Consider the following 25,111-nt stretch of genomic DNA (forward strand, 5'->3'; position numbering starts at 1 on the left):
GTCACTAAGTGCAGTAGAGCTAACCGTGCTGTTATTGCTACACAATGTCGATCAACAGAGTAGCATAGGCAAGGGAAGGCATGTACTAGCTGGCTACGCTTCAGCGCCAAGCTTGAAATGAGAGGGAATAATGCGATTCCTGATGTTAATGAGATAGAAAGAGACTATGTGATTAAATAACTACTTTGAGCACACGTCTATACTCGACTGGAAATCACGAACATCGATATTATGGGCACATATGTCCAACTAACTCCCCATTGCCTCTTCCAACCTCACTAAGACCCTACTCCATCAGTTTAAACCTTAGCTTCGTGGTGGGCGATCTCGGCATCAATTTTCTCCTCATTCATGTAGCTCTCCATAGACAGGTTGCACTGATAGTCTGAATTATGAAACATATTAGCAATGCTCTGATGAACAGAATGTCCTGTTTACCTTTAAACTTGCGGGCAGGGACGCGGGCTTCGAACATGGCATCCAGCTCAGCAGGGGTTCTTCCCTTGGTCTCGGGGAGGTACAGGTATGTAATAATGATGCAGCCGGCCATCCAACCAGCAAAAATAAGGTACGTCTTCGGACCAAGGTTACCTCTACAATGGTAGTCTTGTTAGCATGTGGGCAGATAAAAAACAGAGAGTTGAACTTACGCATCGGGTTGTGAGATATATGGCAGCACATAGACTACGACAGTGGAGAAAGCAGCCAGAGTCAAGAATGAGAAAGAGCTGGTCTTGTTGCGCAGACGGGCAGTCGGTATCTCAGCAGAGACTACATATGTCAAAGGGCCGAATCCAGCTGCGAAGAAAAACGAGAAGAGCATGCACATGCTCGCGATGGCCTTGGCGATGCTTGGATTTCCTGTATAGTCCATGAAGCCAAGGACCCCGACGACAAGATCAATACAGAAGACCATGGTGAAGGTGCTGAGGGCGAGGGTCCGGCGTCCGACTCTGTCGACAAGGTAGATTCCAGTGACAGCGCCGGCGAACGCGAGGATGGCGCCAACCATGGTGAGAAGGAAAGGAGACACGTTTCCGCTAACTGTGGCGAGGAAGATGGTAGCGTAGTTCGTGGCGAAAGCAATGCCTGAGAGTTGCTGCATATTTCCAATGGACATGGCCAAGAGAGATCGACGGAGATTTGTTCCGCGGAAGATATCGATCCACGGAACCTTGGCTTCATCCTCACGAATAGACGCTTGGGCTTTGAGAGCTTCGAACTCAGCCAAAATCTCAGTCTCTGGGTAGCCACTGCGGACGCTTCTGAGAGACCTGAGGGCGTCGCTGTCACGAGACTTGGTAAGATACCAGGTTGGTGAATCATCGACGAAGAAGAGTCCGACGAAGAGGATGAGAGGGAAGAGGATGCCGAGGCCAAGAGGGAGACGAAATGACATGGCGGAAATTTCTGTACTCATTGCCCAGTTGACGCCGCTCGCGACGATGGCTGCTGTGTTGATGAGAACGATGGATGTTCCGACGATGGCGCCACGGACGTTTTCGGGTGCAATCTCAGCCATGTAGGTTGAGCCAAGCACGATGAAGAGCCAAATGGCAACATCTGAGAGAGAACGTCAGCGAACGCGAACAACCTGGAGCTGGTTGATCAAGACTTACTCGCAATCCAACGACCGACGACTATCTCGGCCAGCCCAAATGCAGCAGTCTGGATGGCGCTTCCAACAGCACTAAAGATGCAGCCTACAAGTATCATCTTCTTACGGCCGTATTTGTCAGCAAACTGGGCTGCGAGTGGCAGTCCTAGAACGCAGCCAGTGACGGGGAGAGCTGTCATGACGGAGATGTCGGTCGACGTCAGGTATGGGGTGCCATTGGGAAGACGGGTGTGAGAGATTTGGTTGACAAAAGGAACCATGGCCAGAAGACCGCCGCTGATGGCACCGTCATAGCCAAAGGTGAAGAAGGCCATGGCCATGAGGAAGGCTGGGGGGTGATGTCAGTTCGGTACACCTCGAGACAGTGATGAAGGGATGAACTGACTGGAATAGACTAATTTTGGACTTCGGAAGAAGTTTGCCAACGAATTAGTTCGCGCCGATGCATGGTGAACGTCGGCAGTCATCGTGAAAGTGGAAGTGGGTGTTGAGTAGAAGAATTGAAGAAAGGAAACAAGGAGGAGAAGTATGATGCGACCAAGTACGGATCAATTGATCTTAAGAGATAAGAGTCTGGATGCCAATTGCAAGATAATGGGGTCTAAACGATGGGCTCAACAAGAAGTTATATACATATCCTAGCTCCGAGAATCTAAGCCCGGTACGAAAACATGGAGGTAGTGCCGTAGCTTGGAGAAAGTGGGGAGAGACGCTGGGGCAAGTTTTCTGGGGCCGAAATCTGGGGAATGGGGAGACTCGACGCGATCAAACGATACAATAGAGACTTCAATTTGCAATGTCGTACCGATAAATCCCCCGCGTTAAGTGCTCTATCACTCTTTGGGCCAAAACCCGCGACGTCGGGTCATGTGAGGGGGAAGAGAAGGGTTGCCGCGATGCGCAGCCGAGGGAGACGGGGATATTCCCAAAATGGCCAAGTACGACGCCACTAACTTTGGTTGCAACCTGTAATTATAAGACGAAACTTAACCGCAAAGTTCAAGCGGCTAATTCCCTATTGGCAAGCTTGAAAACGGTATTTCAGCTCACATTGTGTATTTGTTATTGCCTGCAGTCTGTGTTGGAAGCAAATATGACTGTGTCGGACTATACCCTCAACCACCCTGAGCTGGGTAGCATCATCGGCTTAGCCAGAGACGACGATGTTGTTCAGTTTCGCGGTATCCCATTCGCGTCGGTTCCTGGACGCTTTCGCCAGAGCATCTTGAGAGCAGGACCATTGCCTTCGCAGCCATTCTCTGCTCGCCAACCAGGGTAAGTGCACAGAAACTAAGACTCCATACACGAATTGACTTACTAATGTCTCCTAGTCCTGAATGTCCCCAATTGGTCCTGCCCTTCCCTTCATACTGGACGGCGCCACCTCCCAGTGGATATCCCGCCCTAGAAAAGCCCATCCAAGATGAGTTCAACTGCCTGAACCTATCCATCACCGCACCACGCAAAGTCCTTGAATCAGGCGAGAACGTGCCAGTGCTGGTCTTCATCCACGGCGGCGCTTTCATGGGCGGCAGTCAGTCGATCCAGCTATCTGGACGTGAAATCTACGATGCTACCGACCTAGTAAGGGCAAGTATCGCCCGGGAGAAGCCGATCGTGGTGGTCACCATCAACTACCGCGTGGGACTTCTTGGATTCCTCACGTCGGAAAAGCTGGCAGAGCGGAGTCGTGCTCATGGCGAGGCAGTTGGCAACTACGGACTTCATGATCAGCGACAGGCGCTGGAATGGGTGTCTCGTTTCATTGGTGGGTTCGGAGGTGCTTCTGACCGCATCACCATTCATGGAACTAGCGCGGGCGGCGCTTCGTGTCATTACCAGGTTAACTTTCCCAATCGCAAGTTTCAGAACGCCATCCTATCCAGTGGGACATCTGTCGGTATCGCGTCGAGGCCTATGCCCTGGCATCAGGAGCGCTTCGACTATGTGCTATCTCAAATACCAAGCCTGCAAGCGGATGGTTCTCTTCTTGATTCATTGGTAGATCTTCCTCTGGATCAGCTATTGCCAGCGTCGCCGCCATCACTCTACAGCCCACTTGTTGATGGAGAATGGGTTCCCGAGGCAGGTCTCAAACCGACCCTGGAAAAGTTGGGCAAGGCTGGTGGACCCTTGCCGAACTTGATGATTGGTGCAACAGAGTACGAGCGAGATCTTACACTGATGCTATTGTCTGATCTCTCAAAGCCTCTGCCGCCTCCGCCTCGACCAGAGGCAGAGATACTCCCCATTGCGCAGGAGGTACTTGCAGGCAGCGCCATGATTCCCCAATTGAACTCTGGCGACAGTCCCTTCTGTGTCCCAGAAGTTGCACAAGCGTATAACCTGAGTCGAGAAAAGTCTTGCTTGGACTCCTTTGAGGACCTAGCCGGCCTGATGGCGGACGTGGCATTCCGTACTCCACCACTGTACTCAGCAGCGGTTATCAAGAAGCACCAGACTGCGCACGGCCATGCTTCACACGTGCTTCTCTACGAGATTCAAGCTACAAACCCCTACAAGAACTGGTCACTGGGCTATAAGAGAGCCAATCATGGTATCAATGACATTTTTCTCTTCAATCCAGCGGAAGACCAGGTCGCGGCTGAACACCTTAAGAACTGGGTGTCTACCGTAGGCCAGATCCGAGCTGCGTGGCTTGACTTTTGTTATGGAAAGATGCTCTGGGCTCCGTTCCAGTTGCCAGAGGATATTGATTCGCTAGGGGGCATTTATGTGTTCCCAGATGGTGGCGAGGGTAGATTGTGTAAGACGTTGGATGAGGTTGATGGCAATGCTACAGCTGCGCGATGGCGTGCACTTCTGAAGACTTCTTTGGAGTCTATTTAGATATCTTTAATTGGTTATGCGGGGTTAAATTTAATAGAACCTTTGTTTCATTCTGAAGTCTCTTTCTTCTCTGGTGTCTAAAAAGAGTGCATCAATGGCTAGATTCTGTAGGCATGCCAGACAGCCTCAGGCTTCCCTAATGAAGGTAAAATCTGGCATTACAGGAGAGGCATTTCCACCATAACTAGAAAGAAATCGGGAAACCTTATCTAAGTATTTTCCTCCAGTATTTGAAGATATTTCGGTGGCTTTCGCCTGCACAAATAGCTATCTATGTATATTGAACGTGCTGGTAGGCGAGTCTCTTGTCTTAGCTAAGGTTGCTATAGTCAGAACCCTATATACAATTCCACTTGTCTCTGTTATATCTTTTCTAGATTGAATAGGTGAGAAATCGTGTCAATTCGGATGTCCAACTGCGCACAGGGTCATCAAGAGCCAATCCGAGACCATGCGGGCCATCTGGTAAAATCAAAACCTGAGCTTTTCTCTTATGTCCTGCCATAGCTTCAGCAAACATGAGAGTGTTTTGCACTGGAACAGCTTGATCGTCAAAGGTATGGAACAAGAATGTCGGGGGCGTTGTATCAGAGACCAAATTCTGCGCTGATAGATCGTGCAGCTCCTCGGCCGTTGCGTTAGGCCCCACCAAATTGTCGCGAGAGCCGGCGTGTGTATAGTTTCCTTCCAAGGTAATTACAGGATATGCGAGAATGCCGAAATCCAGACCAGCCTTGGGGTTAGTGAGGGTTGTGGATGCAAGGTGACCGCCCGCTGAGAAGCCCCAAATACCAAGCTTCTCTATTTTGGGGTTGTCATGGCGTATTCTCTTAAGAGCAGCGAAGACTTCGTTCTCGGGTTTAGGATAGATAGGTGCAGTTGCATTGAGTGTCGTGGTGTAATCGAGAACCCACGCATCAATACCAAGCTTATTGAGGTATGCAGCTGGATTGTAACCTTCCTTGACGATAGAGACATGGCTATAACCGCCACCAGGACAAATGAGTACACCAGTGCCTGTGGAATTGGCTGCTAGGAAAGCCGTGAGCTTTGCGATATCGAGCCTATCGAGTTGGTGAGCTTTAGTGACATGAGGCTATTATGACAAGGTGCTTAACTAACTTCATAGTGTCTCCGTCTGGGTCAAAAGCGGCTGTATCAGAAAGCTTAACAGACTCCTTGGACATCATCTTTAATAGCAGAACACGTCAAGATATGTGTTCTATTCTCTGCAGATCACTTTGGGGGCGGGACGTCTTTGGGGTTTCGTTGTGAGTTACCCCGCGATGTCGAAACTCAAGTTACCTAGAACCCTTGTAATAACCTTCACTTCTATTCGTCCGGCTATTCTTTTAAAGCATGCATCATTATATAATAGCAAAAGTCCATTAACGGAACACTAACTTATGATAATCTTTGGATCATTGGCGGAAAATTGTGGGGTAGAAACTCCCTTTTTTTAATACCAACATTATGCATCAGTTCATAGCTTGCCCTTCATTAAGTAGGATACTGGACTCGCGATTCAACTATCGAGCTATTATTCAGTACTGGAGCCCAGCTTCCAGTATTCGAAGCGTTGAAAATGAAGAAGCACGTATTGGAAATCAGATAATTCGGCGCTCCCGACAGGGTTTATTTCACCCCACTGTTAACTATTGTACGGCATATGCAGCGCCAGTAACTCATCCCTGCCAGTGGTATTCATTTCGTCGAGGCCTTGTTATGTACTCTGATAACAATAAGATCAATATTCAGGGTAGGTAGCAAACAGAAATATGCACAACTTTGATCGAAAGATGACAATATGTTAGAACTATATGCAAGCCAGGATACGCCTCTGTAGGCTGAAGCGAATATATACAATGAATAAAAGACCCATCATCGACATCCCACCCGCATAATAAGCAGCAGGCCTGAATACCGAAAGACTGTTATTACTACTGTCTGCAAGCGAGTAGATTCCCGAAGCAATAGGGGTACCCTGAGATTCTGGTCAGTAAAGAGTATATGTAGGACATATATATGCAACATACGAAGAAGAATCCACAGAACCAAGTAGTCCAAACAATAGGTAGGATGCCGAGAGTATTCTCCGGACCCATTGTGGCACCGAGCATGGGAGGAACCAGACTGAAAAAAGCTCCACAGCCAATGCCGTTGAACACGAGGAAGACAGAGAAGATTCCAACCGAAGACGCCAATGGCCACACGACGAGTGAGCTGAGACCAATAAAGAGAAGGCAGACAATCAAGCTATTCAAGGGGCCGAGCAAGTGGTCTGCAGTGTACCCCCCTAGAACCCGGCCAACGGTCGAAGCCAAGTTCCAAGCCGCCAGTATGATGATGGCAATCTGGTTAGAGTAACCCATGGATCGGGTGAAGATGGGAATGAAGTAAGGTGGGATAAATAAGGGGAAGCATGACAAAGCTGTCCCGGCGATAATAAGGAGGAACCGAGGTTCCCGGAAACGATGCCTAATCACACAATCAGCAGGCCGTTGAGACAACAAGGTAATAGAGATACTCACCACTGAAGCTTCAGACCAGCACTCATGGACCCCTCAGGCTGTTGGATGAAGTATGAAGCCGGGATACAGACTCCCCAGAGCATGAAGCCTAGGATGCGGAAAGTCCACGCGACATCGACTTGTCTCACGAGAAGGTTCGTCGCAATGCTCATGACAGCTGCGCCAAGGCTGCCTCCGCCGAACACGATACCCATGGCCAGGCCGCGATGTCTCTTGAACCACCTGAGCGGAGCAGTCGAGCATGCCTACCAATATTAGTAAACCCCAAAATCCTCATTCAGAAAAAACTTACAAAGATGGATAGTCCACCTCCAATACCAAATATCACACCGTGGAAGACAAAGAGAGCTCCAACATGTTTTGTTGTCCAACTTGCAAGGAATTCACCTAGACCCATCAGGACACCACCGGCTAGAGCAGTCTTCTGGTAGCCGAGCTTTCGAACAGCGATGCCAGAGAGGATACTGAGCGAGATCATGAACGATGTTGCGAGTGATCCGACGAATGTCAAGGTTGTGAGGTTTGTTCCTGTCACTTCAACAAGTCTGACTTGCATGATACCCCAGGAGTAGATCACCCCGAGATAAACGAAGAGAGAACATGCTGCGGCTGCTACAGCTATCCATCCCTTGGGGTTATCGAACTCAACCGCTGGTGGTGTCGTGTTGGGCGATTCAATGTCGGGTTGTGAGATGTCGGTATCATTGCCTTTTTCGTTGTCCGACGAGTTCGACGAGGATGGCCACTCCGGACCTGGGCTGTCTTGCTGTGTTGACATGCTTTCACAATACACAAGCAGAAATCATAAAAACAGTAATCTGTGTATGTTTGTAAAGTTGTTGTTCGAGAAAGTTCTTTAGTTAAATATCTGGTCCGGCATCTGACCTCGGTTCTCACAACGTCGAAACCGACGACGAGAACCGACGCCCTGAACCTGTCAACCCATCCCAGTGGGTCTTAGCGTATGATAGTGTTTGTCATGAGAATTCTGTGACACAGCGACGGCCCGGAATGAGTCGGCTCGTCGGCGTTCGGCTGAAAATCTGTCTTTCCCGAGTTCCGGTGAAGATAATCGGTTTTCGGGTTTGACGTTTTATAAATGGACCAGAGGAATTCTTTAAGTAAATTAAAAAGAATTCTAACAAAAAGAAAAGACTATTCACTTCAGAAATCAAATATACAGAATTTCGCATTTTTTCTGCTTCAATCCTCTATTCAACGACATGGCGCCTTCAACGATTGAGGACTTCGCTGAAGTCTCCACCTACCAACCATCCATGCCCGTCAAACCCATGCATCAAGAAGGATGTTTGATGCATAGATCTCTTGTTCAACACCCTTACATGGTTGAGTCCGCCAGTGGCGTTGAGCTCAAGTTATCAAGCGGTCAAACCATTATCGACGCTTGTGCCGGTGCAGCAGTTGCGCTCATCGGCCACGGCAACGAGGAGGTCATCCAAGCCATCACCGACCAAGCTCGCAAAGTCAGCTACGTCCACACACAATCCTACACAACGGCACCAGCTGAAGAGCTTGCCAATACTATACTAGAGGGTAATCCATATGGTCTTGAGAAAGCCTTCTTTGTTGGTAGTGGCAGTGAAGCTGTTGAGTCCGCTCTGAAGCTAGCTCGTCAATATCACTACGAGAAGGGAGAGCTTGATAGAGTGCACATTGTGTCTAGACGCCAGTGCTACCATGGAAATACAATGGCTACCATGTCTATCTCGACGAATAAAGCGCGCCGAGCTCCATACCACGGCTTCCTGTACCCTCATGTCTCTCACGTCTCGCCTGCTTTCGCTTATCACTATAAAGACGACTCCGAGAGTGAAGAGCACTTCACAGCGAGGCTTCTAATCGAACTTGAGGAAGAGTTTCTACGAGTTGGACCCGAGAACGTCGCTGCTTTCATCGCGGAAACAGTCGTTGGCGCGACGACGGGTTGTGTTGCTGCGCCAGCCGGCTACTTCAAGGGCGTCAGAGCTATCTGTGACAAGTACGGAGTGATCATGATTCTTGATGAGATCATGTGCGGCGTTGGTCGAACAGGCACGTTTTTTGCTTTTGAGCAAGAGGGCGTTGTACCTGACATCACCACGATCGCGAAAGGTCTTGGTGGTGGCTATGCTGCTATTGCTGGTGTTCTCATTCACAAGAAGGTCGTTGATGTCCTTAGACAAGGCTCGGCAGCTTTCAACCACGGACATACGTATCAAGCTCATCCTATTTCATGCGCTGCGGCATTAGCGGTGCAGAAAGTCCTAAGACGCGAGAAATTGGTTGAGCGATGTCGCCAGATGGGGCTTGTTTTGGAAAGATTACTTCGACATGAGCTGAAGGATTGCAAGTCGGTTGGTGATATCCGAGGTCGAGGTCTTTTCTGGGGCGTTGAGTTTGTCAAAGACGTGACATCCAAGGAGCCCTTTGATCCTTCGGCTAAGTTTGGTCTGTTGGTGCAGCAAATCGCTTTTGAGAAAGGTGTTGCGTTGTATCCGGGCGGTGCTACGATTGATGGTGTTAATGGTGATCATATTCTGCTTGCGCCACCATTCACAATCACAGAAGATCAACTGGCCACTATTTGTCGGGTATTGAAGGAAGCAGTGGTAGAGGCCGAGACAATGATGCCCTCTCCATAGGTAGGACTGGCCCTGAATTGCCTATATAGAGATGCGATGGGAAAAGTATATTAGACAGTCTTTTAGACCATGAATTTATAGAATTGATACATCTTCTTATAGTAACCTTTGTCTTGGATCTTGCCCTTCTCAGCAATACACATATGGCCCTTGAGATAATTACGAATAGCTTTCCGCGCCTCAGCATTTGCCATTATAACTGCACCGCTTCTCTGTGTATTTCTGCAGTCTCAATATCATGGCATCTATAAGTCTTCGAAGTGGCGGACATGGAGTGGACTGGATATTGTATGAGTGTCAATTAATATAAATTCAGATTTACATAAGTAAGCCATAAGAGCCCCTTGTACATATGACAAATGCGAAACCTAACGCAGTGCAACACAGCGATATTAGAAGGTGCGAAGATAGTCACCAATGTAGCCGCCACCAAGCTTGTGTACCTTCTCAGCAATTTCCCCAGCACCAATCTCCCCAGCCAAGTGTTTGGCAACCGCTGAAAGATGCTGTGCTAGAGTAGTAACGACCATAAATCGGTGCTTTGAAGCTCAGCAAGAGTTCTGTGAGGAGTCGCCACGGTATACATACCTGGAAGGGCTTGTTGTCCTTATCGTGAAGAGCAACCCAGCGACCATCTCCATTTCTGTTCTTCTCACCATACTGGAAGCGATCGGTGATGCTCACGACCCAGGAGTCTAATGCAGATCTCAGTAATTATTCAATCATTTGTCCTTGGTTACTTACTGCCCTCCTGTCGAGCACCAGGAAGCTTTCCAATATACTCATTACTGTTGGAATCCTTGTAGTAGCGGTCCTGAATGTACATCAAAACATCGGCATTGCCCTTAGATTGATTCTGGGCGTTGACGACGTAGTAGCGAGCAGTACGAGTGCGGAACATCTGGGACCATGAGATCTCTACAGTGTTCTGCTCAGCATCCGAAGTGTAGGCGGGCACAGAGAGGATATCTCCTTTGGTAGGGATAGACATGATCGAGAAAGTCGACTTGATGTTTTTGGATATAAGAGGTTGCGATGAGATGATGATTGAGAGGCTTGTAGTAGTAATGAAAAATATTACAATATACAGAAGGTAAGGTAGTTTAAATAGTCGAATTGCCTATGATGAGGACTGAAGAGTTAGTCCCAGCTCTCGCTGCAATACTATTTATCGCAAACAGAGCTGAAAAGAAACTCTAGATTCATGCTGGCCAGTAATCGTCACTGATTCAGAAGAGCACTAATCAATAGTGCCCCTAATTCCTGGGCTATTGGCAATTGATGGACGCTAGCAAGCACTCACAGATGCCCTGAAGCTGGAATTGCTGCATTCGCTCACCAATGAACCCTGCCAAAATCGGGCTCTGGGTAAGTTCGACGCGCGACTTGACTATCTGCGAGAGGCCAATATTGGAACATATTCTCCCTCGCCTCCGCTGTTTTTGACTGCTATTTACTTTTCTGGAACAATGAGGCTAGCTGAGCTGCACAGCCCGCCACAAACAACAGGGGCGCTGTTAAGCTAGTGGTCTGGGCTATGCGTGTCTCGGCCCGCCCTAACCCATATGAATCCACGAATTGGTTGTGGCTTGCCTGAGCAGTTGAACTATTGACATTAGCGGCGCTGGAATAAGACATCGCACGTCTTACGTAGCCACAACGGCGAATCCGCATGTCAGTAGGATTCGCGTCCCACTACATGTTGCATGAAATTCGAGTAGCCGACCAAAGGCTTCTCCAGCACCCTGTAGAGAAAATATCACTATGGCCACGTCTGGATCTCATGGGATGCCCATCATGGGATATTTGACTGGACTAGGCACAACTGAAGGTAAGAAAGCTCAGAAATTAATGCTAACAAGGGTCAAGACTGTTGAAAGGAGTATTAACAGACGTGATCCATGGATTCATGTTTGTTGTCATACACGATTCCAAGAGATGAAAGAAACACCTTCACGAAGATAATTTAAGTACAAGATCTCAAGTGTTTCTCTCTTGACCATTCAGCATCACTCACCTTCACTACTCACCTCTCTACTATGCTCCTGTCATTTAATATTCCGTCTTGCCAAACGTTGCATTATCTGATCTACCTTCAACGCGTCCAGCCGCCTATATGTATGGACCCCTGGCCAGTCGATCACCTTCCCAAAGGCTGAAGTCACATTAAACTCATGCGAGTTTCAGCAATCCGAATTATACGCTACCACGTTCGCCGCCACTTATTTCTCCTCTACTGGCCCCCGGAGGGTCTCTGGGTCCAGCGATGACAAGACTTTGCTTACTTTCCCGGACACTACCATGTGCCTCGGTTTCGGAAAGGCTTGCTGTAAGCGCTCGCAGGAAGTCTCTCGCATCAGAAAATTAACGCTCCCAGTTTGCGGCCGTTGTCAAGAATGAACAGTGTTTCGCTGACAAGATGAATGGCTACTCAATCTGGGTGATTTACGTCGAATTATGTGTCAGTCATTGCCTGACTCTCGCTAGAAGCGAAGGTGTCTACGATGCCGAGTGTCAGACCGGTACAGTGACGCAAGCTAAGTGCTATATTGGACACTTCAGACATTTCAGCATGTCGTTATCTCTGCACATTGGACAGAGGATTTTGAGGGGTACTCACAAGATATGACTTCCATTTAGATCCCTAAGCCTTGCACTTCGAGTGCTCGGACTTTTCGTTTTTTGAAAACGTTGGAACCGATTGCTCTCCTGTCTTACTCCACTGGCGAAATTACATCTGCAGACTCGTTGAGCAACCTCTCATATGATAAGGCGCAAAGTACTTCCATTCAAGAAGAGGCTATTCCTTCCAAGACTATATCACACACAGCTCGTCACCCAGACCGAGATTTCTTCGAGTGGCGGTGTTGGTCAGGTTGCCAATGTCAGTTGCTAGATTTCTTATCAAACCCGTCGTTGGCATAGTCACTATCTGTATCGCGATAATGCAAGTAATCTCTCAAAAATTAAATTGCATAAGATGCATAATGTTGAGTTCCACTTTGGGAATGGTGCTAGATTACCGCGAAAAGTCGGAAAACTCCGTGCTAGGTCTTAGCTAATAATAATTAACGCTTTAAGGCTGAACGACAAAATGGCGGAGGCGCAGTCGTAGGTAAGTTTCTTAAACTCTTCTAGTATCGCTCTAAAATGTACACATTATACTTACAATTCATTTTCAACTTGATTTCTCTTAAATAGGAGACGGTTTATATGTCAGAAAGTGCATACGTTAATTATATAATCTCACCCCCCTGGTTAGAGTATACCCACGGTACCTATCCGCCGAATCTTGAGCCATAAAAGCCCGTCCATGGCCCTGTCCGCTCTGAGCTCGCAATCACTTACTAGTGATATGAACTCTGTGCCTGCTTCTTTGCCATCTGAAGAGTCTCAAGTTGCTGCCGGCGCTCGACGTAACCTGCCCACGGTTCCAGCTGCGTGTCTTGTTTGCGTGAGTTCTGCCCCGTCTCTACACCGCCTAGTACTACTTGTATTTTCATGGCCTCGTCTTGACGATGATGCTCAAAAAGAAACGAAGGCTAACATTGCTCTTGCCTGCAGCGCAGAAGGCACCTTAAATGCGATGGACAACGTCCTTGTTCCCGCTGTAGATCTGTCGATCTTGATTGCGTCTATGCAGCTTCCCGTCGAGGATATAACGGCCGTAAGCGCACAGCTACCCAATCCTCTGGTCACCATGCAGGATCGGGGGCTCTTGTCCCTATTGTTGGCGCCGTAGTCACGGTAGTCGGTCCTGCTCCGTCGGTGCCTGCGCTGGAATGCCCTTCTGTCTTTGATCCTACCATGTTCTTTGGTAATGTCACAAGTCACTCGAGCGTCGACACAAGCTTTCCAATTACCGCGTTCTCTCAAACTATTGCATCCGCTACTCTACCTGGCTTTTCTTCTCAGACTCTAGTTGACGGCACTGGTAACAGAGTACCCCGAGCACTCCCTGTGAGAGAACGTTATATCGACTCGTTCTATCTGAACTTCTATGCCGCTCATCCCTTTATACCGCCAAAGGAGCTTCTTCTCACCTTAGCACCGCAGATCTCCCTGGAGCCCCTGCTTGCAGCGATACGTTGGATTGGTTCTCTATACATCGAGCAAGACAGCTCTCGCAGCCTTTTTACAGATGCATCCCGCCTAATAGACGGTGCACCTCTCAGAAACGGCTTCTTAGTTCAGGCGATGTTGCTTGTTATTATCGGACTTGACGGCAACCGTCAAGAGAAAAAGGCCAAAAGGCTGATGGCAGATGCCCGGGATATCTCAATTCAGATTAAATTAAATTCTTGTCCCTTTGCAGCCACCAACGGACAGGGAATTCCGATACTTGAGGAAAGCTGGCGAAGAACATGGTGGGAGCTTTATGTTGTGGATGCCCTTATGTCGGGCGTGCATCAAACCAACACCTTTGTACTGTATGATGTACCTACGGATGTCGGTCTGCCTTGCGAAGAGCACCAATATCTTACGGGAGTAAGTCTCCTAATAAAGCCCGGTGTTCGCTGTATGTTTACAAGATCTAGCAAATCCCGCCCCCTATCCGGCCATATGATACGGAAACCCTGGGACTGTTTGATGCCAGGCCGTATTCGTCTTACACCTACCGGATCCAATGTGCCTGCATCTTGGGTGCCCTTCAAAAAGCGCCATCAGAGGTCGACCATATAGCTAGGCTCCTCGCTAACTGGATGCTCCGCTTACCCCCTTCAAAATATGACGCTTACTGCAATGGCGAGTTAGACGAGATGATGTTCCAGGCCATGATGATGTGGCACGCCATTTCTATTCTCTTATACCAGCCTCTCTCACAGCTGGATTCATCGTTGACTTACTATATCAAAGCTTCCAACACACCAGCTGCGTCTAGCGATGCCTTCGATTCGCACACCAAACATACAATTCGCGCTGCAAGGGAGCTTAGCAAGTTGATCAGCTACCGCGGTCCTCTCCTCAAACATACTCACTTCTTTGCTTACATGGTGACACTCTCGTCTACAATCCACCTAAGCAGATGGTCATTAGCCTTTGTAGCCCAAGATGATGAGGATCTTCGTCAAAATATGGGCCAGAATATCGGGGCACTTGTCAAGTACGCCGAGATATGGCCTATGGCGCAGCATTTGGGGTTGCAAGTTAAAAGAATGGCAAAGGAGGTATACATAAAAAAGAAGCGACAGGAACAACAGCCTTGAGATAGGTAGTTCTCTAACTCAAATTAAACAACTTCAGATAGAAACCTTGAATAAACTTCAACAGATAAAGCTAGCTCGCTACCCTTCTACTTACCATTATTAAATCTGGTACTTGTGTCCTTATGCCCTCTATGAGCCTACTTACGTTCCTTATTCCTCTCAGTATTCTTCTAATTATCCTTCTCGGGGTGCCACTTTCCATCTTCATAACCAGTACAGTCACCCTCATATTTCCCAGGGCGCCAGCTCCCATCGTCGCTGCGCTTACCATACTTCTCAGATGTCAACTCGGAATCTTCAAAATTTGCACCCTTAGCCTCGTACTTTGGGGGCTCCCTCGAGTCATCATCAATCGTGCCAACCTTTTCCCTCTTGCTCTTGGACTTCTTGACAGGGTACTTGGTAGGTGTCCACTTGCCATCATCGTGGCCAGTACCCTTGCCTTCATACTTCCCGGGGTACCAGGACCCATCATCATTCCTCTTTTCATATTTTTCGGAGGCCCACTTCCCGTGGTCAAAATTGTCTCTCTTGCCTTCGTACCAAGCAGAAGCCTGCCTGCCAGTATTGGCAGGCTTCTCGGTAGGGAGTGCTAGAGGTGTGGCGGCAAAGGCGGCAAATACAAGAACAGAATAGTTGTAGCGCATTGTAGGTAGTGTAGATAGTACAAGGAAAGGCTGAAAAAGCTCGAAGTAAAGGCAAGGATTAATTGAGGATGGAAGAACCAAAGGTTGAAGGCTTGTTAACAACTATGTTTGTTATTGATGTGTCAATGATGGTAATAACAATAGACAGAACAGCAAGATACTAGAAGCTTTTATAATTGAACCCCCGACAAACATAACATCATGATACTTAGTGTAATCACTCTCCACCATCACTTGGAAGGGTTGCATCCCTACAATTCCAGGCATTCTCGACATCCTCACCGCCGTTTCCTCGAGGTGGTGAGATTATAATGGCCGAGGCCATTTCGAGCCATTTCGTATTCCTGACAGCATAAGCCAGCAGCTGCTTACTGCTAATTGCACAATAGTGTAACAGAAGCTTTTAGTTGAGGATATGTCACCCCAGATGAACTCAGGTCGTCTAATCGAAAGCTGACAGCAATAAGGGTATAGCCTCGGTTAGCTTCGCTAAGCGTCAAGGGAGACCTGAGCTGAAGGGGCTGTGCCTGAATAGCCCTAAGGTGTTGCAGGGGAAACGAAATTCTTTTATTTTGATAATTGATGATGGAGAATCTAGACCCTGTGATAAGCCCCATGATAACCAATAAGAGACGTCGACATCGGAGAAGGCGACTGACCCGCTGACGTGAGCACCTCGGTCCGCTGACAGTGGCTGCCCAAGCTGAAGGGAGCTGGCGATTCAATTGGGACGTTGCATATGGTCAATCTCGAGTCATTGGCAATGCTGGCAAGATATCAATCTGGCTGTGCACGATAGGCCTCGCAGGTTGGCAGAGCGTAAAGCATAAAAGATGTCCCAGTGTACGCCAGAGAATTGCTTTCTCATCACTCATCACCTCACATTCTGCTTCTAATCAAGCTTCATCACCATGAACTTTCTGTTTTTCTCTATGCTTTGGCCTGCTGTAGCCAGCGCTGCTGCTTGCAAGCCAACACCTCCTAAATCGAAAGCTGCTTGCAAGTTGCCTGCCAATGACACCGTGGAGATGAGTGTCGGCTTCAACTACAATGGGGACTGTGCCCCAAGCACCGGAACTCTCAAAGGCTTCATGATCTTTGTTGACTTTTCCGATGCCGAACCTGCTCAAGACGAGACCCCCCAGTCGCTCTATGATGCTATAGTCCCTCAAACGGCCGAATGGTACAGGCAAGCCTCTTATGGGGCTCTGTCCCTGAATATTTCGGCCGATATGTCCAAGTTCTACCGCATGCCCAAATCTGCTGTATCATATGGCTGGGAACGAGGTCTCACAGGGCCAGAACATCAAGAATACATCCAAGATGCCCTCGACGCCTACACAGCCAGCGGAACTCGCCCTCCACCTCCCGAATCAGACGTCCTCTATGTTGTTCCCGTAAAGAGCGTCGGCGGCAAAGGCATCTCTCGGTCCATCACTTATGTTTCACGAATCAAGACTAGACAGGGCGATGATGTTGCCCGGAAGACCGTCACCGTTGGAACCGACGCATTTACTGGTTGGGGAACAAAGAGCTGGAAGGTATTGGCTCACGAAACCGGACATACTATGTGCTTGGCGGATTTGTACCCATTCGAAGATCTTGGCTTGGGCTACTACGTTGGTGGCTGGAGTGCCATGGGAGACCTTTCTGGCATTGCCCCTGATTTCTTCGCCTGGGACAAGTGGCGCCTGGGGTGGCTCAACGACGGGTCTGTCGACTGTGTTTCGGAGCGAGGAACTACTCAACACATTCTTAACCCACTAGAACTGAACATTTCCGACAATGGCGTCAAAGCGGTTGTCGCCGCCGTCAACCAAACCTCCGCACTTGTCGTAGAGGCCCGTACATCCGAGGGTCTTGACTCAGGCGTGTGCGCCCCTGGCGTCCTGCTCTACACAGTTGACACCTCTGTGAAGACAGGTTACGGCCCCATCCGTGTTGTAGATGTTACCCCAGGATCAGGTGGCTGCGGCGACGGTAGTGTCTATGACCAGAACGACGGAACGTTGTTACAGGGCGGAGAGAGCACGTATAAGGTTCCTGGCTGGGGAGTGCAGATAACTGTAGTAAAACAGACAGAGAAGGGCTATAGTATCAAAGTTGATACTGTGTTGTAGGATCTATAGTTCTTATTCAAGTATACGAGTCTTATTATGTTAGTTAGTGTAGATACAAGATTTATTCTTATAGGATAAATGATTTAAAGTTTGAATTAATGGTTTCTTTCTCGTATTACATTACATGCAAAGAGCTACATAGTTGACTTAAACTTGAGCAGGCACTCTAAACTTGTACAGTCTACTTCAGAAGCCTTCCTCCGCGATGCACTATAAATCATACTCAAGAGCATGATGACAACCAAAAAAGGGGGTATGGCAAAGCATAGAGACGATCGTTGTCCGTTGCCAACCCTTGTTGCTTCCACAAAAGCCGTACTCGTAATGGAGTTCATCCGTGTTGTCACCATTGCTGGTCCCAGACCAAAAACATCCTCCATAGTATTCGTTGACTTTAGGAAGCCGAACGGGGCTTATCGCGGGCCATTGGCAGAAGCTTCCCAAACGAAATCCCACCAGCCCGAGCCCGCATTTTCTTGAAGAAGGGTCTGCCAATTTACGGACGCAGCTGGCGCAATGATACCTCTAATAATATTTGGTTCTCTATATCTATTCCTGGTGCTTCCAGGTAACGCATATAACGGCTCTGCTTCGCACCGGTGCTTACTTTAAAATTCCGAGAATCCTCTCAAGACAAAGGATACCCAGTTTGTTGAGGTCTCTCCATATACATCCAGTATGTCTAATGTCGCTTGCTGGGATGCTCGTGCTAGATCAATCTTGCCTCTCATCTGCCTATTGGCGCCTTTGTCAAGACTATGTTGATAGAATGACTCTGAGAACCTCTGACCTACAGTGCTAGGAATTGGCCATAGAGTTGCAAGAACAAAACAAGCTGCAGCGATCGGAAATACCGGAACTATACCAAGAGTTTCATTTACAAGGGCTAAGTGTTGTTTTTCAGACTGACAGGCTATCAGGGTGACATGAGCGCCTTCTTGCAACTGCAGGTCAGCAGCATCCTTCGGTGTCAGGACATCGTCACCAGCTAGCACTAAACCAGCTTCTGCAGTAGAGTCAAACTTGTACTTAGCATGTCCGTGATACCGAAGATTGCAGCCCCTTCTACCGCATTACAAAAGTCACTGTTTCGCATCCGGCGCGTTGGACTGCTAAAATCAGTTCCCGTCTAGAGCTGCTTCGCTACAGCCCGACTTGACTTATTCATGCCTGCCACAGCCATGGTCTTGAGGCTGTCGTCCTTCGAATTGCTGATTACAACTGACTTGCCGGCTCGATAAGCGTTCGAGTTCTTGCGCCGCTCAGCACAACTAGCCATCAAAAAGGCGCTGTAGCTGTACACGACGGGGTTGCGTTTGACCAGTGGTTCCCCGTGAGTTTTGGTGCTTGTTAGAGTGGATATTGCTCTTGAACTGAGTGCATCCTGTAATGCAATATCAGTTTTTGATGAAGCTGAAAGATGAGTTTATAAGATGCTGGCTGTGCAAGGATGAAGAACAGTGACTTGAGCCAGTATATGGTATAGGTAGACTTGGTAAGTTTTGTTAATATGATGACTAAGAGGAATTGGGGTTTGTTACTATGTAGGCTGGAGAGTCGCTCTTCAATCTGAGACCAGCACGGCGAATTAAACCAGGAAAGTAAGCAAGGCAAGTAACAGGGTCTTAACATGGCTTCGCGAGAAGAACATGACGAAACTTTCGGCACGAATATAATGGTCTATAACGCTAAAGAAATAATATATCCAACACGGCACCTAATAAGTCCTTTCCTAAGTATTGGAATCCTAGCCCCAAAATTGCAATCAGTAACACACAGACTGTTATATAAAATCACATGGCAATTACTCCTGAATGAATAAGCTGAGAAGAAGATAAAAAGTCGAGAAGGGCTTGTCCCAGAGTAATAACTTAATTCATCTTACATAAAAGACCACAGTAGCTAATAGATTCTATGGACTTGTTCTATCAATCCCACGGGATAGAAGCTCCATATATAACGTCCTGAAACACGCGTTTAACAATTTGAATTAACGATTAGGGTAGAGTTGGCTTGATGTCGACGGGTTTCATCTACATTCAGTCAGTACCTCAACATCTTAACAGAGGAATTTGAATGCTACTTACGCAAACTCCGACCTGGCCAAGAATTCTAGTACATGCAAAATCGCCACAGCACTTCGCGGTCTGGACATGGCAGAGCATTCCTGTTGCAACGCACATCTGGTCGGCAACGCATCTCGAGCCTGATCCAGGTATCGTCTTGCAAGTATAGCCTTTACAGCAATCGTTGGCCATGATGCATGGTCCTGCATCCTTTTCGCATGTAGCTGCCATGGCAGCCACAATCGCAGGGTAAAGAGTCGAGAGAACAGCTGAGGCCTTCATTTTTGTTTTATATTAAGAGACGATGGAGTTGGGGTTTTGATAAGGCTGGGAATTGGTGAAGATGGGGATTCGAGAAACTCTTGTCCTTGGACTTAGAGAGTATTTGTAGTTGGATTGAATAACGAAAAGATATGTGAATCTGCCTTGTGGCGCTTGAATATTATTATATTGAGGCCGATGTAGAGCCGTGCCGTGCCATGGTGAGACCTCGACGTCGACCTACTGCTTCTTTTTACCTATCTAGGGGTCCTAAATTACTGTCAGTATCCCGCCCTTTCAATCCTAATCTAAAACATTTTTATTCCAGTCCCTTAATGATAAGCTGTAGTCTTACATTAGCGCGATCAGTAATTAATAAAGTTATAAGATATCTGGCTATCCCTTACTTTTAGTAAATACAAAGGGCTATGTATCAAATACTAGTGTAGGTTATAATTTATTTTATTACACAGCAGCTGTTTAAATTCATTTTTCCTGCTAATTTACTATTTTTCTTCTATATTACGAAAGTGCTGCTACCTGGGATCTTTAAATCTACTGCCCTTCTTTAAATTTTGTGAGGGACAGTAACCCTTAGCAATCTCTAAGTAATGTTCTCTATTCAGAAAAAGGCAACACCTGATGAATTGGCTCTCAAATGCATCTTCTACATTTGCTGAGACGTGTTACTAAGCGCCCTTTACTATGTAAATACCAACGCGCTCCTTGCCAGGTAACCCAATTCCTTCAATTCTGACTTTGATAGAATTTCTTGTATAATGCGCCAAGGGACAGTGAAGGACTGAGCTTCCCTGGTATTGGAACCGGTCGCAACTATAAACATCCTTTAGTATTTATACATCGTGTTATGATTTTATGCTTCTGTATTTAGTTCTTTCTACTCATATTGAAACGTCAGCCGTTACAATATTAGGTCAGACCGATCCTGAGGCTTAGTGAGCTTGTTACAGATGGCAATTCCCGTGTTTGTAAGGTAAGATCAGCTGAATTCGGCATGTTCCACAGTCATCGTCTCCAAATGTGGGAGCCTATCATGTTGTTTCCCGCGTATTCACGTATCGTTTATATCCGCGCACCGGAATACCCTCTCCACTTTGATGCGGGGGGGGACCAAAGTCCCATTCTCGTTTAGTCGTTCAACAGAGGATCACTCAGAAGAGGTAGATCTCCATATGAAGCAGTCTCCTTCTCGGTCCTGTTCAGAAGTAGATTACATCCCCCCCTCGCCAGTCCATCAGCCTGTGGCCATTGCTCTGCATTCGCTGGCATCACAACGTCATTTCTGTCTGTGGCTTAGCTTGTGCCGAATGTTCCGAGCTGAGACACAGCCTCCACAACGGGTTCCAAAAAAACCGAAACTCTCTCGGCCAAAGAAGCCGTCGGTGGATCTCAACCTTTTTTATCCTCGCTGTCCACGGAACGAACTAGCCACTCAAGCCGCGTCACTCCCTGCAACCAGTCAAAAGCATTAATCACCGTAAAACTCTAGCATGTGCTTAGACCCAGTGAGATCATACCCGTTGGCTAGTCCGTAAATTGCGCCCCTTGGCTGAAGGGCTTTACTCAAACTTATTTATCTGGCCTCGCACTTTGTAATCCTCCATTTTGAGTTCTCATCTTCTTTCGTTATATTGACCATATTTAATTATTCTACCGTTGTTTTTTGTCAGGATGCTCGGCTTTGTGGCTCTCACCCTCTGGCTCGGCACAGCGATTGCTGCTCCGGATGACACGGCTTTGATCCCCAGGGTCAATTCAGTCGAGATCCGAGCCCTACCAAATTCTCCGAGTGGCGGATATGCTCCGAAGGTAGTTGATTGCCCTTCAACGCGTCCAAAAGTTCGTCTCGCCGGTGAACTGTCCAGCGAGGAGGAATCCTGGGTTCGGCGTCGCAGAAACAACACAATCGATGATCTCAAGACATTCTTGTCGCGAGCCAACATTTCTGGCTTCGATGCCGAGAGCTTCGTTGAGAAGCACAAGAACAATGCGACTGGCTTACCCAACATCGCCATTGCCGCGTCGGGCGGCGGTTATCGCGCTTTGATGAACGGCGCAGGATTCCTCTCAGCTGCTGATTCACGCAACAACAAGACCGGCCCCATCAGCGGCCTTCTCCAATCGGCGACGTATCTAGCTGGTCTTTCTGGCGGTGGCTGGCTCGTGGGTTCCATCTTCGCCAACAACTTCTCAACAGTCCCAGACTTGCAGTCCGGAGACAAAGTCTGGCGTTTTGACCGCTCTATCTTCCAGGGCCCCAAGAGCTCTGGAATCAGCCTTCTCAACACTGCCGAGTACTGGGATGAGATGAAGGATGCCGTTGACGACAAGGACAAGGGCTGGAATACTACTCTCACTGATTGGTGGGGCCGCGCATTGTCGTATCAGCTCGTCAATGCGCCTGAGGGTGGACCTTCTTACACTTTCTCTTCCATTGCCGATACCTCCAACTTCAAGGACGCAGACACGCCCTTCCCCATCCTCGTTGCTGATGGTCGTGCTCCTGGTGAGCGCGTCATCTCCTTGAACGCTACTGTATACGAGTTCAACCCCTACGAGTTTGGTACATGGGATCCTACCACCTTTGGCTTCGTACCTACTGAGTATCTCGCCTCCAACTTCACCAACGGAACCATCGACTCCAAGGGCGAATGCGTTCGCGGCTTTGACCAGATCGGCTTTGTGATGGGAACGTCATCTTCACTATTCAACCAATTCCTTCTCAACAACATCACCCAGGTCGGCAAAGAGAATGATATTCCAGATATTGTCGTAAAAGCGATCGAAGGTGTCTTGGTCGGCTTGGATAAGGATGATGAGGATATCGCCCAGTATGCACCCAACCCCTTCTTTGGATGGAACCCTACCGACAAGAGCGTCAATTCCAAGGACCGCCAGTTGACTCTTGTCGATGGTGGAGAGGATCTGCAGAACATCCCCCTTCACCCGTTGATCCAGCCCGTTCGTGGCGTTGATATTATTTTTGCCATTGATTCGTCTGCTGATACGAACAACAACTGGCCCAACGGCACTGCCCTTCGAGCTACATATGACCGTGTTGGTTCCAGCATTGGCAACGGCACACAATTCCCCTCGGTCCCGTCCGCCGAGACCTTTGTCAACGAGAAATTGAACCAGCGCCCCACGCTCTTTGGCTGTGACGCCAACAACTTCACTCTTTCAGACGGCGAAGTTCCACCTCCGCTGATCTTCTACATCCCCAACGCTCCCTACACCTACCATAGCAACGTCTCAACCTTCGACATGTCGTATACCACTGCCGAGCGCGACAACATCATCCTCAATGCTCTCAACGGAGCTACTCAAGGCAATGCTACCATTGACAAGGAGTGGCCTACTTGCGTGGTGTGTGCGGTCATGAGCAGAAGCTGGTGGAAGGCGAACGAGACTGTTCCCGATGCTTGCAAAACCTGCTTCGATCGCTACTGCTGGGACGGAAAGTCCAACGACACTGCTGTCAAGAGCTACGAGCCCGAGTACATCATTGGAGGAAATGCGACGGCGGATGCGGCAGACAGCGCAGCTGGAGCAAGGCTTGGCCCAAGCTGGTTTGTCTCGGCTGGTGTCGGAGCTGCTGCTTTGTTTGCTCTCATGTGATAGTGGGAATTCATTTGTAATATTTGATAGATTTTAATTGTCATACTTGTTTAACTTCACTGGTCCTTGTGTAATAATTATGTAACAGTGCCTGTCTTCTAATAATAGTGCCAGCCTATTGATAACCTGAGCCTCTGCACTCATTTCCCTTTCAATCAACGGAGCAAAGCCGTCTCTTCCACTGCCTGATCAACACTGCCGGGCGCCTTATACTCGTCCTGGAGCCGCTGAACGAGGTAAACTGGCAAAGATATGGAGGTATCTGGTCATCTGGTGAACAGGTCTATTTTTATGTTCACTCTATCTATTACCGTCTGCAATAGCCTCCTCACATCTTCAGCGAACCAAGAAGTTCAGTCAGCTGCGGCACGTCAGCCGGAATATTCTCCCACGTTATTAGCTTGTTCGTCTTTGCGTTGATCATGTTCGTGTAAATATCCGCCATCGTCCTACTATCCCAAACACCCTCCCGTCTCCCGAGGCACCGTAGAAGCCTCACCGCCTCCCACTGCACGCTTGTGTCCTGACATGATATGATAACGTAAGATATTGGAGGGACGAGATTAGCCTGAAATGTAAAGATCTGGCCCTTGTCGCTTTGGGTCATCTTGATGATCTCTTCTGCCTTTTTTAATATCTCGATGCAATCGGCTGTTTCCAGGTCGTCGTCGATATGGTTGAGTTTGAAAGTGGCCTGCCATGTAATCTCTTCGCACTCAAGTACTTTGAACCGAAATAACTCTGACTCTGAGGCCTTGGATGGATCAAATGTCTTTTTGAAAGCTTGATATCGTGCGCTCCAATGATGGTAAAAGGCTTCCGACACCAACCCTTTATCTCGTCGATTGCATGAAACCCCACCGTCGCCGCATAGGACACCATCGTCTGAGCAGTCTGGGCAATCGGCGTACAGCTCCACATCGCATAGCGCCTCGACTCGTGTCAGTGCCGCAGCTGCAGCTTGTGCAGAAGTGAAGGGTTCGCCGGGTTCTTCTAGATCAATCGGGTCTTGCTTGTCAACCCATTCTCTAATCCCCGCGACAAGTTTGGAGGAATAGTTGTTGCCCACGTAGAAGAATAGATCAGAGGCCAGCCCGCATAATGAAGGGCCAATGTTTTCCATAAACTTTGCCAGTTCCCATCGATCGCAGGCGTTCAACAGAGAGAATGCGGCTTCTAAATGCCGTGTAACGTTCTTGTAACGTCCATAAAGATTCTCCGTGCAGATAAATATTAAACAACAAGTTAGAATAACCTGAAAGTCTTTGTCGGGTGAGTTCATGTATTCTTGCATCACCCGAATAGCATTGTTGTACTGCTGGATAGATGCGATCTCGTAAGACTGGGCAAGGGATTGCGTTAATGAGTCAGTCTGGGTCTGAAGCTTGAAAGCCTTGTGCGCCCCTCCCAACGCTCCAATAGCAGCCTTGACGGGTTTTGAAGTCTGGCTGAGTGGTAAAGCATACGCGTGCCAGAAGCTCATCGCGTTGAGAGAGCTCGCGAGTTCTGATACTGTGTATGTTCGGAAGT

At 48.2% G+C, this 25,111-nt stretch overlaps 10 protein-coding genes across 10 annotated transcripts; 5 read left to right on the forward strand and 5 right to left on the reverse strand.

Moving 5' to 3' along the window:
- Nucleotides 1-299: 299 nt before the first annotated feature.
- Nucleotides 300-2,085, reverse strand: FSUBG_3010 (high-affinity glucose transporter RGT2; the record flags this gene model as incomplete). Its single annotated transcript, XM_036680847.1, has 5 exons — nucleotides 300-385; nucleotides 439-593; nucleotides 651-1,563; nucleotides 1,620-1,946; nucleotides 2,004-2,085. 5 exons carry the CDS (start codon nucleotides 2,083-2,085, stop codon nucleotides 300-302), a joined length of 1,563 nt encoding a protein of 520 aa, XP_036541598.1.
- Nucleotides 2,086-2,711: 626 nt separating this feature from the next.
- FSUBG_3011 (triacylglycerol lipase V precursor) lies at nucleotides 2,712-4,468 on the forward strand (the record flags this gene model as incomplete). The annotated part of the gene is made up of 2 exons (XM_036680848.1): nucleotides 2,712-2,893; nucleotides 2,950-4,468. 2 exons carry the CDS (start codon nucleotides 2,712-2,714, stop codon nucleotides 4,466-4,468), a joined length of 1,701 nt encoding a protein of 566 aa, XP_036541599.1.
- Nucleotides 4,469-4,841: 373 nt separating this feature from the next.
- FSUBG_3012 (MCH2 (monocarboxylate permease)) lies at nucleotides 4,842-7,777 on the reverse strand (the record flags this gene model as incomplete). The annotated part of the gene is made up of 6 exons (XM_036680849.1): nucleotides 4,842-5,532; nucleotides 5,591-5,621; nucleotides 6,410-6,452; nucleotides 6,505-6,946; nucleotides 7,000-7,244; nucleotides 7,292-7,777. The coding sequence occupies 6 exons, from the start codon at nucleotides 7,775-7,777 to the stop codon at nucleotides 4,842-4,844; spliced, it is 1,938 nt and encodes a 645-aa protein (XP_036541600.1).
- A 445-nt stretch (nucleotides 7,778-8,222) lies between these two features.
- Nucleotides 8,223-9,641, forward strand: FSUBG_3013 (ornithine aminotransferase; the record flags this gene model as incomplete). Its single annotated transcript, XM_036680850.1, has 1 exon — nucleotides 8,223-9,641. One exon carries the CDS (start codon nucleotides 8,223-8,225, stop codon nucleotides 9,639-9,641), a length of 1,419 nt encoding a protein of 472 aa, XP_036541601.1.
- A 392-nt stretch (nucleotides 9,642-10,033) lies between these two features.
- Nucleotides 10,034-10,632, reverse strand: FSUBG_3014 (uncharacterized protein; the record flags this gene model as incomplete). The annotated part of the gene is made up of 3 exons (XM_036680851.1): nucleotides 10,034-10,180; nucleotides 10,230-10,336; nucleotides 10,386-10,632. The coding sequence occupies 3 exons, from the start codon at nucleotides 10,630-10,632 to the stop codon at nucleotides 10,034-10,036; spliced, it is 501 nt and encodes a 166-aa protein (XP_036541602.1).
- A 2,322-nt stretch (nucleotides 10,633-12,954) lies between these two features.
- FSUBG_3015 (Zn(II)2Cys6 transcriptional activator) lies at nucleotides 12,955-14,848 on the forward strand (the record flags this gene model as incomplete). The annotated part of the gene is made up of 3 exons (XM_036680852.1): nucleotides 12,955-13,095; nucleotides 13,206-14,129; nucleotides 14,180-14,848. The coding sequence occupies 3 exons, from the start codon at nucleotides 12,955-12,957 to the stop codon at nucleotides 14,846-14,848; spliced, it is 1,734 nt and encodes a 577-aa protein (XP_036541603.1).
- Nucleotides 14,849-15,018: 170 nt separating this feature from the next.
- On the reverse strand, nucleotides 15,019-15,495 carry FSUBG_3016 (uncharacterized protein; the record flags this gene model as incomplete). Its single annotated transcript, XM_036680853.1, has 1 exon — nucleotides 15,019-15,495. One exon carries the CDS (start codon nucleotides 15,493-15,495, stop codon nucleotides 15,019-15,021), a length of 477 nt encoding a protein of 158 aa, XP_036541604.1.
- A 911-nt stretch (nucleotides 15,496-16,406) lies between these two features.
- Nucleotides 16,407-17,615, forward strand: FSUBG_3017 (uncharacterized protein; the record flags this gene model as incomplete). The annotated part of the gene is made up of 1 exon (XM_036680854.1): nucleotides 16,407-17,615. One exon carries the CDS (start codon nucleotides 16,407-16,409, stop codon nucleotides 17,613-17,615), a length of 1,209 nt encoding a protein of 402 aa, XP_036541605.1.
- A 1,997-nt stretch (nucleotides 17,616-19,612) lies between these two features.
- FSUBG_3018 (uncharacterized protein) lies at nucleotides 19,613-19,963 on the reverse strand (the record flags this gene model as incomplete). The annotated part of the gene is made up of 2 exons (XM_036680855.1): nucleotides 19,613-19,648; nucleotides 19,703-19,963. The coding sequence occupies 2 exons, from the start codon at nucleotides 19,961-19,963 to the stop codon at nucleotides 19,613-19,615; spliced, it is 297 nt and encodes a 98-aa protein (XP_036541606.1).
- Nucleotides 19,964-21,634: 1,671 nt separating this feature from the next.
- On the forward strand, nucleotides 21,635-23,581 carry FSUBG_3019 (lysophospholipase; the record flags this gene model as incomplete). Its single annotated transcript, XM_036680856.1, has 1 exon — nucleotides 21,635-23,581. The coding sequence occupies one exon, from the start codon at nucleotides 21,635-21,637 to the stop codon at nucleotides 23,579-23,581; it is 1,947 nt and encodes a 648-aa protein (XP_036541607.1).
- Between the last annotated feature and the right edge of the window lie 1,530 nt (nucleotides 23,582-25,111).

This window comes from Fusarium subglutinans (genome assembly GCF_013396075.1).
Source record: "Fusarium subglutinans strain NRRL 66333 chromosome Unknown NRRL66333_c0000026, whole genome shotgun sequence".
Lineage (NCBI taxonomy): Eukaryota > Fungi > Ascomycota > Sordariomycetes > Hypocreales > Nectriaceae > Fusarium > Fusarium subglutinans.